This window comes from Pelecanus crispus, chromosome 3 (genome assembly GCF_030463565.1).
Source record: "Pelecanus crispus isolate bPelCri1 chromosome 3, bPelCri1.pri, whole genome shotgun sequence".
Taxonomy (NCBI): Eukaryota; Metazoa; Chordata; class Aves; order Pelecaniformes; family Pelecanidae; genus Pelecanus; species Pelecanus crispus.
The window spans coordinates 31,421,366-31,433,706 of NC_134645.1; the positions used below are offsets into that span (position 1 = coordinate 31,421,366).

Below are 12,341 nucleotides of genomic sequence, written 5' to 3' on the forward strand. Positions count from 1 at the left end.
GGTCAGGAGGGCCCTCAGCTGTACCAACACGCTCAAGTGCCTCTGTAGTATGGCAAGGATAGTGTGGGCCAAGAGAGAATAGGCCGGTTTCATGACATCTTTTGGCAACAACTCTTGCCTAAGTTACCGCCCCTCACCGTAATTGCACTCTTGCTTCAGTTGCACTGATGCAGCCATTTCTAAGTCTACCCCATGCGTCACCTATCTGCCTTTTGTCGTTGTGGGTTCCTTCTTAAACTAGATCAGTTCCCTGATGGGCATATGATGTGGCTCTAACAAATTTGTGCCGGCACAACTGAAGTAGCATTGCACAGGGTAGGGAATAAACGCTGGTTGGTGAAGGGGAACTGGAATATTTTAAACCAGCAGTAGTGCCAAACACTTTATTGATCCAACTGTGTCTCCAGTAGTGCCAGAATTAAAAGAAATACCCTACATCTGTGTTAGACGACAGCTTACGTGTACCTTGAACCAGCTCAGGCACATTTATTTGGGAATTGTTTAGCTCCCGCTGAGCTAAGCAGGAACAAGTGCTTGCTCTGGGATACGTCCACGTAAAGGGTTAGCCTGGAGCAATGCTGTGTCTGGGGAGCTGTACAGGCACTCAAGACTTTCACGTGTCCGTAGGGCGTCCTTCAGAAAACAGCTGGATAACAAGCAGGACTCAGACGGATCCTTCAACAGAACAGAAATAAGCAGGTGAAGTGCTTGAAGCTTCATTAAGTATTTGGGCAAGAAAAGAAAGAAGTCAACAAATACCAGTTAAAAAAAAAAGAATATAAACTATTCCAACATAGTATGGGCCGTTTCCATAGGACAGAATGGCCTCAAAGTCTTTCTAGTCCGGGGCCAGAGGATAATGCAGAGTTTGCAGTACCTTGCCTGTATCTTTCTTCTTCCATGGGTTAATGCAGCTTTGGATTTTGAAAGTGTTTCTGGTTGTAAATGCACCAAAACTGTGAACATCTTCCCAGAGAAAAGGTTCATGCTCCCATGCAAATACTTTCCCAATAAGCAAGTGGTGTGACTTACAGAATTCTTCTGAAGTGTCATTTTAAATGCGTTTATTTCAAACGTCTAGAAGATCTAGAGCACTGCCTTGTGTTTCTCTTGCATTTCAGAGTTACTGACTGAAAAAATTAATCAGTGAAAACACTGGCACAAACCTGAGGGAGGCGGTTTCCTCACTTCATACAGATCCATCTATACCCTGGAAAGAAATATATGTACATATAACACACAAAAATAGCAGGGAACAGGGCAGGTCATTACTCAGGCAAAATATTCATATTTGATAAGAAATTGCTTCTGACTGGCAAGTTCAGAATTAGAGCAAACTGTGTCCTTCTGTGCTGCTTTTTAACAAGCCTTTGGTCTGCTGATTGCTCAGTGTGTTGATGCCAGAAAGCGACACTCTGGACCATCCAACATCACCAAACAGGAGCATTCATAGCTAAACCTGAATGATTTTTTTTTTTTTTTCCTGGTTTCTTTCTGTGACACGAAGGACCAGAAACTTGCTGCCATTACGTGAAAATTGATAGTTTCATCCCAGCCCAGAAGAATAAACTTTAGAGAGATCAAATATCACAAAAACCCACCTGGCTGGGCTTAACGGTGGTTTTGATTTGCACTAACAATTTCCATCTTGGGATCTCCCCGCAGTGCAAGAGGTACTGAAGAGTTCGTATTCACGAGCGCACTGAAAGATTAGGACTGATGACCTGTTTTCTAAACTGAGCTACAGAGAAATAACTTGTGGAAGTTCAGAAAGATCATCAGCAACAGCTGCCAGCCTTCAACCAAAAGGCTCCCTTCCCGTTCTCCTCGCCTACGCAGTCCTCTGCAACATGGATAGATAAAGGAGTTACTGAAAAGCCACTTCAGTGTTTCGACCTAAACACCACTTTGCGCGAGCGTGCAGGAATTCCTTCCTGTGGTTTTCGGAGTCTGACAGCTTCTGCACTTGCTACTGTAGGTGGCACTGAACGAACGGTGGAGGACGTGTCCAGTTTCGGCAGCGCTGATGAAACCCGTTGCGTTTTGCTTTCTGGAGAATGTTGTCATTTGAAAGGTTTGTTTGTAGCAATGTCTATTCCCAGGAAGGTGCTATTTTTAAATCTTAACGGTTCCTCCAAAACATTTAACCGGAGATGTTAAAGACTGCACCCTAGTTAGTTAACACAGCCACCTCAGCTGGCTTTGCTTTCAGTTACAGCTGAGCAATTAGGGCGGCTTTGCAGATTAACATGCCTAAATGGCACCTGAAGGTAGGGAGGTGACAACTGCTCTGACCTCCTCCAGCTGTCCAGGAGGGGCTGGGCAGGCAGCGCTGCCTTCCAGCACTGCTAGCGGCTGGGCAGGGGCTGGCGAATCCAGGATGGTTGCTCTGGATTTACACCCAGCAGTTGTGCCCGCTTGGGAAGCGTCCCAGCGGCCTGACTGCATGTGCTGCATGTCCTGCCTCTCCCCGCTGTGTTCGCCTTGTCTCTCTAACCAGGCACGAGGAACCAGGAATTTGCACAAAACTCCGAGCGCAAGAAGGAGCAAGAAGCTCTTGAAAGACCTACCTGGGATGTATGGAAAGAAGAGCAGCGTTTAGAAGGAGCCAGCCGGCTTGTGAAACGTCTCCTGGAAATATCACACGTCTTGGTGAAAACATGACGTCTGGTGGTTATAGATGGTACCTTATGGCCTGTGTGATATCATATCCAGCATGCAGTAACTAGCCGAGACCTCCTAAGGGTGACAGAGTTACTGACCACTGGCTGGAAGTTGGCAGTCATCTGAGAAGTAGCGATTATGAACTGGTTGCATTCATTTTCAGCAAACGGAAGACAAACTTTTAAAGGGGATACAGGTACTTGGGCTTTCAAAGGGGCAGTTTTATCATCACTGAGAAAATTAGAAGGAAAAATGTAAACAGAAAAACACAAATAAACATTAGGAGTACCTTTAAAACAAAATTATTAAATAGCTTTAAAAGAAAGCCGTGATTCAGCAATTGTCAAAAGGATACTGAGAGCTGCAGACTGATGACGTGACTTTCCAGTGCCCAGTATCTCCAGACAACTTATTATTTCCTGCCATAGTTAAAATTGTTTCTTGACCGTTCTGTACCTGCTGTTTTAGCTGTAGGACATACCAGCACCCACGCAGCTCTGGAGTGCTCTTGTACCCCTGGACCGTAGGCCAGAAGGCAGCAGTTGTGAATAGCTTTTTATTCTGTTTTATTCTGAAATGTGCTGACATTGTGCAGGCTGCTCTCCTGCACCTGCTCCAGGAACGGACAGAGGAGTTCAGGTCCTGGCTGCAAGTCCAGCACTTTGCACAGGAGCTAATTTCACATTAAATTAATGGCAAAAACTAGGAAATGTTGAGACTGTTAAGAGGCTCTTCTAAAAATATCAAAGTCCTGCAGGATCTCCGCCTCTCCCCTTCTGTTTGTCCCAGGTTCCCTTTTCCCAGACTCCAGCTGTTCCCAGCCAAAGCCGAGGAGCTCCCCTGATTATCACCTTTGCTGGGATGTGGATTGGGCATCTGACTTCCCACTTACACCAGCAATTAGAAGGTTGCCCTGAAAGGCAAAGTGTCAGACACTCTTGGTAGGAGTTTGTGAAATGCAAAGGGGGAAAAAAAAAGAGAGGGAGAGGAAATAAGGTCTCACCAGCAGGGTGAAGCTGCAACTTCTCATAGATTTTGAAAGAAAATGGGAGAGCAGCCTTGGTTCAAATGAAAGCGTGGAAGGATCAGACAGGGCAATGTAACTCAGCTAGCAGTGGCATTTAATATGGCTTGAAACTTTTTTCTCTCTCCTAAAATGTAATGGTAACAGAGAAAGTGCTGCTCTCCTGCCCAAGCCTCTCTCATAAGAAAAGCTTTTGTGAGACCAATAGATTTCCCCATGCCCAGCTCCATTAAATATTGCAGGACCTCACAGATCATCTTGTGAGCAGTGCCATGAAGGCAGGTCAGAGCTCACGCTCGCGAGCTTTAACTCAGACACGCTGCCACTGCGAATGCTTACACAAGAGCTTAACTTTAAGCGTGGGACTAACAGGGCTGTTGAAGCCCTTAATGTGAACAGCACACACCTCCTTCACCTTGAGCACCACGCGGGTGCTCTGTGCTTTCACTAGTGCAGGAGGATGCCCAATGTTTTAACGCCGGTTTTGCCTTAAAACACCTTTACATTTTTTGAAATCACTTCTGCTTATATGTTGTTCATTACGCTGCTGCACTGCTCTTCCTTTTTTTTTTTTTTTTTTTTTTTTTACAGCACAGCATAAATGTTAATGCTGAACCACGCTGCTGCCAGTTACATAAGATGTTTTGTCTTTCCTCAGAGACTGTGGTGCCGCTCAGACGGAAAGGATAACATGACAGCTTGACAGCCTTTGTATGCGTTACAAGTTGTAGCAATATAAAAGCAGCGAGGTAGCATGCAGACCATATCACAGCAAATGCAGCCTGGATTGAAGATGACAGGCAGGGAGATAATTTCCCACAGCACAGGCTGATGTCTGAAAAAGCCCCAGGTGTGGCAGTATTTCATCCACAGCCTTCTGCATAGGAGTTTACGCTGTAGAAACCTCTGGAGCCTTCCCCGCATCAGCCCGACCTCTGAGCCTACTGCATTTTCACAGCAAAGCCTGCTGGAGTCTGAGGAGCAATGTCCTGTCTCCCCAAAAGTGGGGAGTTTCAATCCAAATGTGCATTAAAAACTAGCCACAGCACCCATCATACTGAGATAATAGCACAACTGGTTAATTTTTAATTAAGAAGCTTAATTGACCAGCCGGGTTAGCTCAGTTGGTTAGAACATGGTGCTAATAACGCCAAGTTCACAGGTTCAGTCCCTGCTTACTGCAGGGGGGTTGGGCTCGATGATCTCTCAAGGTCCCTTCCAACCCAAAGCATTCTATGATTCTATGATTCTAATTTTTCAGCCACTTTAACAGATGATGGTGATGCTGTGCACAGTCAGGGCAGGAGGGTCTGCGCAATACCAGGAGTCCCCAGGAAGCCCCATGTGTGGCCGCTGGGAAGGGATGGGGGTACAGACTGCGGGCACAAAGAGATGGGGACGTGAGATGCCAGACATGGATGTTAGTGATGCCCAGCGTGGTGTGTAGCCACCCAGGCTATCTGTGCTTATAGCCTTCTGTAAATCACCTCTTCCCCAGGCCTCTGCTCTGTGCTCACCACCAGCCCCACGGCCCTGGGTGGCAGGCACCGCGCATGGGCTCGAGGGCTGGGAGCACAGAGGGGTGGTGGGACTGAGGAGGGAGATGCCGTGACATCTGTGTGGCTCCCCTAGCAATAAATAAGTATCCATGCTGGCGGCAGGGCTGGCAGGGCTGGATTGCTCACATATTTGTGCCCTGTCCCTGCACTGCAATACCCACAGTTCTCCCCACAGTAACAGGGGCTCTCCTTGGCCACAGCATCCCCCCTCCCCATCTCCCCCGGCTGTCACACATGTCCATACAGACCCATCACTCGCTGTTATGTACCTTGTCTCCACAGGAAACCAGAGCAAAGGCAGCCGGACACGGTGCAGGATCCTGGCGGAGAGGAGCAGAAGAGGGCTCAGTCCTCGTCCACCCCGCTGGTCCCAGCCCCGCATCCCTGCTGTGATGCTCTGCTCCCCACTTCCCGCAGCAGCCTGGCCCGGATTTCTCCCAGGCCTGGGGGATGATGTCCGGAGCCCAAGTGCTGGAGGCTGGAGGGGGAGTCAGGGTTAACGCTCATCATTCTCAGGCAGGAATCAGTTTCAAACGTTTTCTTCCCGACGAGTGTGTGGATAAATCGTCTGCTTTGTTCTTCACGGTGATCGCTGAGCTCATGGCCTTCAGGCTATGCCCTGCCCTGAGCCGGGCTGGAGAGGAACTGGGGCTGAATGCCAATGCCATTAAGATAGATGCTACATAGTCATGAGAAGGAAGTGGCCAGAGATCGATCCTGCTCATCCAATTCTGATTCCAGTAAGCCACAGTGCTGTAGCCCAGCCCTGGTGACTGGTGAGTCTGTGCTTCTGCCTTTTTTTCTCCCCTTAAAGCTCTTCTTTTGCCACAGGTGTCCGTTCACACAAGTGAAAGGTGCGAGCCTGCCCAGGGGCCAAGGTGACGGCAGGGATGCCTGGGTGACCTCAGACCTGGGGTCCTGCAGGCTAGCAGGGATATTTAACATCCCAGCCTTCCTGATGAATGACTCCAAGCCACCACAGAGTCCAACGGGTCCCTCTTTTCACCTGGTCCGTGGCCCATGGCTACCCTGTCTAGCCAGACAAACTCATTTCAGAGACCTCCCACCAGCAGCGGGTTCAGCCAGGGCCTCGGGGACCATGTCCCACAGAGATGGACAGCAGCGACCACTTCATCCCCAGAGCCGCCGGTATCTCAGTAGGCTATGAACCGAGGAGTCTGACACGAAGTGTGGAAATCATTATCGTTGGTGACACCCTGACCAACAGTTCGGTACAGTTCAAAAGGGATTGAACCACATTATCATCGCATTTCTCCAGCGGATGTGTTGGCCAGATGTCCCTAAGGAAGGGTCAGGATTAAAACCTTCACCTGGAGGCAGCTCATCTTTTTCCGCACTACAGCTCCAGTCGATTGCCTGCAGGTTCTGGCACCGCACTGCTGCAGCTCACACGGAGAGCATCGCCTCTTGCCTGTCAGGTATGTTTCTAGGTTTTCTCTTTAAGAAAGTGTTGGCTTAAACTCTGCAGCAGCTCAGGGAGAAGCGCTGGCCGTGCGGGCTCTGCTCCACCTGCTGATTCAGCCCAGTCCCAGTCCCTGCCTGAGCAGATAAGCTTTACCAGAAGCGGGCAGGATCACACAGATAACCGAGAAGAGCTGTTGCTGTGTGTATGTTTACAGGAGCTGGGCACGCGGGTACATTCAGAAATATGACAGATTTTTTTTCCCTCCACTTTTAGACCTAAGAATAAATATAAGCAAACACATGGCTACTTTAATAATTATATTTTATTGTTTCCTTGAGTTTGAAAGCACACAAAACTTGGAAAATATCCCTAAATTGAAATAACTGTAATACACAACCAGAAAAATAAGGGCCTGATTCTACAAACTGTTACTCGTGAGAGCAAACCTAAGTCCTAATATTCCCATTGACTTAAGGACTCTAAATTCTGCCTAAAACTGTGCTAAGCCCATGGTGCAGGGGCCAAAAATAGAATCCTTTGAGTTCCAGACAATATTTTATGTACATGTATATATATGTATATGTGCATACGATACATACACACATATATGCGTTCCTTTGGGCTCTAGACAATATTTTACGTACTTATATGTATGTATGTAGACAATATGTATATATCCAACATGTATGTAGACAATACATACATATATTCATATACTATATATATGTACACATGTGTATGTGTGTGTGTGTATACAATATATACATGTAAGTGCTTCTGCTCTGCAATTCACCATAAACACAACTTGGACAGACAAGGACCAAAACTTATGAAACGCCATGAGTCTAAGAATGAAAAGCTGAACCCATGCATTACTTCTTCACCTGGCGATGATCACTCCTTCTTTGCCTATAGCTGTTTGCAGTACTCCCGGGGTGGGGACTAAAACAAATTGGACGCAGCTCCGTCACATTCAATGAAATTTGGCTAGCATCAAGGGGGCCTCGAGAAGCGTTAGGCTCCATAGGTACCCCACACATAGGTATGTCTGAAGATAGATGCTCCTCTGAGCCCATCTATATGGACAGTGCCTTTAAGTGCACCTTCTCTGCAGGGTAATGGGGCAGGTGGGAGGGCTGCGGCCCCAGCTGCCGCTGACCCTTGCAGGCAGGTATCTGGGGGTCCCCCCAGACCTTTTTCACCAGCCCCAGGGCTGGGGGCCGGGGTGGCTCTGGGCAGGGCTGCGGGGAATCAGGGGACTGGATGACATCCCACTCTCCCTGTGAGAGCTGCAGGTCCCCGGCTGGCCGCCCGCGCCTCACACCAGCGCCATGCCGTCTGTAAGGCAGCTGCACTTCTCGACGATCATGTTGGGAAACTCGGCTGCTTCGATCTCGGTGCGGTTGCCCCTCTTGACGAGGTACATCATGGGGAGCGGGGAGCTCTCCGCCACGGCGCAGGTGCGCTCCCCGTAGCCGAAGCGCCGCAGCGGGCTGGGGGGCTGCAGGCAGCCCCCCGAGCAGCGGTAAGCCTGGTACCCTGCCGGCTCGATGATCCAGTACTGCGTCCAGGCAAGCTCGCGGAAGTTGATGTAGTGTTTCTGCCGGCAGCAGGTGGACTTCCCTGTCACCGCCGCCTCCTTGCAATCCCCAGGGCCCCTGCGCGCCAAGGGAGAAACAAGAACTGATGCCGTAACTGGAAACTGGGAAGGTGGGAGAAATAATCCCCCCTGTTAATAGCACAGGTGGGCCCCGAGACGTGAAACTTGGAACATGCTCAGGTTTTGTTTGATTATTCAGGCAACAAATATGGGAAGAGGAGAGGTGTGATTCAGCAGCAACTAACTCCTCTGTTCATAGCAGTTTACTTGCAAGGGCAAGAGTTGCACGCCCTGGGTTGACACACACAGTACAAAAATTCAGGGGCAAAGTTACACCGGAGACAGTACACAATTAGGTTTCATACGTACCCATAGTCTTCCAGGTCAAGGGTGTAAAGCACCAGTTCAGGTTTGCCTAGGGCTTTATCCTTGGGGTCCTGAGAGGTGAAACGCACGGCTTTAGCCATTTCTGAGGCATGGCTGCCTACCCTTTCTCCTTCAATCCAGACCTCCAGGAACATTGGCTCCCGCCTCTTGTTTCGCAGCCAGTAATGCACGGCCTGTGTCACATCAAAGTTCTTCCAGCCCGACTCGCGTATGGGCACCAGCCTGCGTGACAGGGACTCAGCATTAGAGAAAAGCCCATCAGATAAAGCCTGGGCTCGCAGCGCTGTTACTGCAGCAGAATAATTTCCTTCCTGTTGATTGTCATGCGCCTTGATTACACGATAATTTTTGCTGAGCGCTCTGGGCAAGCACCCATGGCAATTAACTCACACGTCAAAAAGAAGCATGCAGCTCTAGCAGACGCTGAATGGCTACATAAAACCCTTTGTGCACGCTCATGTCAAGGTACGCATTCATGCTTATACAGAAAGATGGCGGTGCAGGATTGTATGCAGCCTCAGTATTAGTGACGACAGCCTGGTAAACACCACTACTCCCAACTGCTCCTGTCCTCGCTGTATTAGGGCCATAAGTTCCTACCCACCCAGAAAATTGGTTTGATGCCTAATTCTGCCTTCAAGGCTTGTAAAACTTCCAGAGAGTGCAAGGCTACAGATTCAGCTGCTTTTTGCATAATTTACTTATTTAAACCAGCTAATGAAATGGCCAATGGAAAGAATACCAGCAGCCAGTAACCCATGTGAGTTAGAGAGTGAGAGAGAAGTGAACCAGGTGGAGGGTTTTAGAGGGCAAGACCTAGCAGTACATGGCATTGTTTGACACAGAAATAGATTATTTCAATGAATCATCATATATTGCAGTCTTAACTTCATATCTGCTCTTACAAACTCATTCAGGGTTTAGAGGCTATAGAGCCTGATTCTACAGATGTAACACCATCAGACTGACTGGAGGCACAAACACGTGATACCCGAACCTGACCCAGAGGACTCATACCCCGTATCTGGAGTCCTGCCTTCAGGATAAGTCCCTTTCTTACCGGGAGTCTATCAGGGAGGTCCTGTTGGTACCATCGTGCTGCCGTTGCACCCAGTACACGCTGACTCTGGCATTGGAGACTGGCCTGTGAGACTGCTTGGCAGGCAGGTTTGCTCTGTCCAGGGGCTTTTTGAAGAGTTTCAGTTCAGCCATTGTCACTTCACTGTTTTTAGGTATTCTGCCCTCCATGTCAAAGATCAGGTTCTGGCGTGTGGTGGTGTCAGAGTAGAGGACTTCTCCTGCCATGCCTGTGCACACTGGGAACAAAAAAGACAGCCTGTCATTGCCATCCTGGTGAGCAAAGCCCCCACGCTTCGTCCACAATTATCATCACAACACTCTCCTTCCATGCTCCCACATCGAGCCCTTGTGGCAGAGACAGCCACTAAACACACCTTTTCTAATGCATACTTGAATCAATGCTTTGCAAATGCCCTAATTCTTTTTCTGTGTCCGAGTCTCTGCAACCTGCAGGCAACAGGAAGAAATCTCCTATATAAGTTGCTCCCAAATTGAGCAGTCATCTCTCTGTGCCAGTGCTGGGCACCAAAGCAGGTAACTGCACCCCTTGCAATGAAAAAGTGTTTTCATTTGCTGTCCCAGGGTGTTACGTACATCTTTTGAAAGTGAGACAAGCTCTAAGTGCTCTTGTACAGACACCATTGTGTCTGTACAGCTGATTTCCTCCTTGATATTTTTTCCAGCCAAAAAAAAAAAAAGCCAAAACTGGGGAGAGCAAAACATCCTCAAAGAGATGTGATTCCTATTAGAGGACTTTCTGGAGTTTTGACCCAAAACCTGCAAGGTCTGTACTTTCTGCTGACTTTTTTCTTTTTTTTTTAACATTGTTTTTCCACCTGCCCAAAATGTTGCCTGGGTACCAAGGCTCTTCTCCTCTATCAAGCTCCAGCAGCAGCCTACCCTCTGCAAGGACTGTAGGACCCCCTCTCCAGGTGCAAGGAGTTACTAGTGCCTGTTAATCTTTAAGATGCTGTCACATGCACCTCTTCCACCCAGCTCAGGTTTGGGGCCAGACCCAAACCTCATTCCCCGCAGTGGGTTTGCCTCCGCCTGCCCTGCGGCCAGCTGGGCGAGCGTGGGCAGCTTGCCCTGGCAGCAGCCCAGCGCTTTGTGAGTTCCCGACAGCGGCGGCAGAAACGTTACCTGCGTTGCCAGGGATCCCTCTGAGGATGCCGGCCAGGCTCGGCAGAGCTCGGCGCTTCACCCTGTGGCGCTTCAGCATGGAGATGTATTTGTTCTTTACATGGTCTGGGATAACCAGATCCACCAAGTCTCTCTTATGAAGTTTAGGGACCTCAGAGAGCCCCAGCTGCTTCAGCAACACCTCCTTGAAGCCTTCCTGGGTAAATGCTCGGACCGTGATGACCAAGCAGAGTACGCACAGCATCCGGATGAACATCGCATCCATCCTCCTCCGTCGGTGAAGCAGCTGCCTGCCCGGCAGAGACGAAGGGGGGATCTCCCCGGGGCTGCTCTCGGCAGAGATGCAGTGGTAGGCTGCCTGAGCGGGACAGAGGTCCCCTGTGACGAGGTTTTATAGCCAGCCTCGTCCCACTGGCACAACAAATTCCACAAGTGGGGACGAAGCAGAGGACTTAAAAGGATCACTCCCCCGTCAGTAGACACATGCCAGTTTAACACCTTCATCTACTGCAAAGTTAATACAAGAAGGTTTAGGGGAGCTTCCAGATTTCTTCATGGGGAAGAAGTTTTCATCCTTTTTTAATTCCCTGTAAACTTTTGCCCAGAAAACCCCTGAGTGATCAGTGTCTTATGTTCAGCCTAGGTCAGGGAGGAAACACATCTGCAGAATACATTGCTTTATGTACCGCACCATATGATTCTTAAAGGCAGAGTCAATCTTTACCACAGGGGACTTGCTACCTAAACCAGCCAATATCAATCAGGAGAATAATGCTTTAGCTGAAAGTCCATCTTTAAGGCAAACATTAAAAAATCACTTAAAATCTTTTTTTTGGGGGTAGGTATCGCTTTGATCTCTGAATATTTGTATCAAGCGTATGAATCAGGGCAGTGAATCACAACAGGTGAATGGTTTATGGCCTTTTAAGCGACTTCTGAATCACAGAAGGTGGAAGATGTACAGGCCTGACATTTTAGAAAAATGTCCTATCACTCTTTGTGGATTCCTGTGGGTTTCATAATACTTGTGCTTAAAAGAAGAAGGCAGATGAACATGAGAAACCACTGCTCTTCCACAACATGGATGAAGAATATCGGTATTTTGAATGCTATTAACAACCGCAATAGAGAGCTGTCTCCGGAGAGCGAAGCCAACCTGGAGACTGGTGGGGGGGTGTTGGATGTTTGCCTTGAAGTCAACCTTTAAACTCGAAGCTCACATCCTTTGCTTCCCTGGCCTTTGCTGGTGTAAGATGCAGAAATCTATTTTTGAAACCAATCCCAGGGGAAGTGAATTGGGGAGGGAAAAAAAGTGATCAATAGAAGTGTGAAGGAGCATGGCACTCGAGGCAGATTCTCATCCTCTCCAGCAGTAACATGCCTGAGCATACATACAAATGTCTTCAGCATCAAAAGTTCTTTGGATTTTAGATGTCTCTGTAAATGATTTAAAATTGG

At 48.5% G+C, this 12,341-nt stretch overlaps 1 protein-coding gene across 1 annotated transcript; it reads right to left on the reverse strand.

Annotated features, from left to right (window-relative positions):
* Window positions 1–7,991: 7,991 nt before the first annotated feature.
* On the reverse strand, window positions 7,992–11,148 carry LOC104036751 (left-right determination factor 2). The gene is made up of 4 exons (XM_075708296.1): window positions 10,884–11,148; window positions 9,721–9,955; window positions 8,643–8,882; window positions 7,992–8,331 (listed from the first exon to the last, which is right to left on the reverse strand). The coding sequence occupies exons 1-4, from the start codon at window positions 11,146–11,148 to the stop codon at window positions 7,992–7,994; spliced, it is 1,080 nt and encodes a 359-aa protein (XP_075564411.1).
* Between the last annotated feature and the right edge of the window lie 1,193 nt (window positions 11,149–12,341).

Bases quoted from the DNA above. Each gene is read 5' to 3' on its own strand.
- LOC104036751 (XM_075708296.1), bottom strand. From the start codon at position 11,148: ATGGATGCGATGTTCATCCGGATGCTGTGCGTACTCTGCTTGGTCATC. The intron at 8,883-9,720 runs GTAAGAAAGGGA...CCTGTCACGCAG, and splicing joins ACCTCCCTGATAGACTCCCG to GCTGGTGCCCATACGCGAGT. The intron at 8,332-8,642 runs GTACGTATGAAA...CTTGGCGCGCAG, and splicing joins CTTGACCTGGAAGACTATGG to GGGCCCTGGGGATTGCAAGG.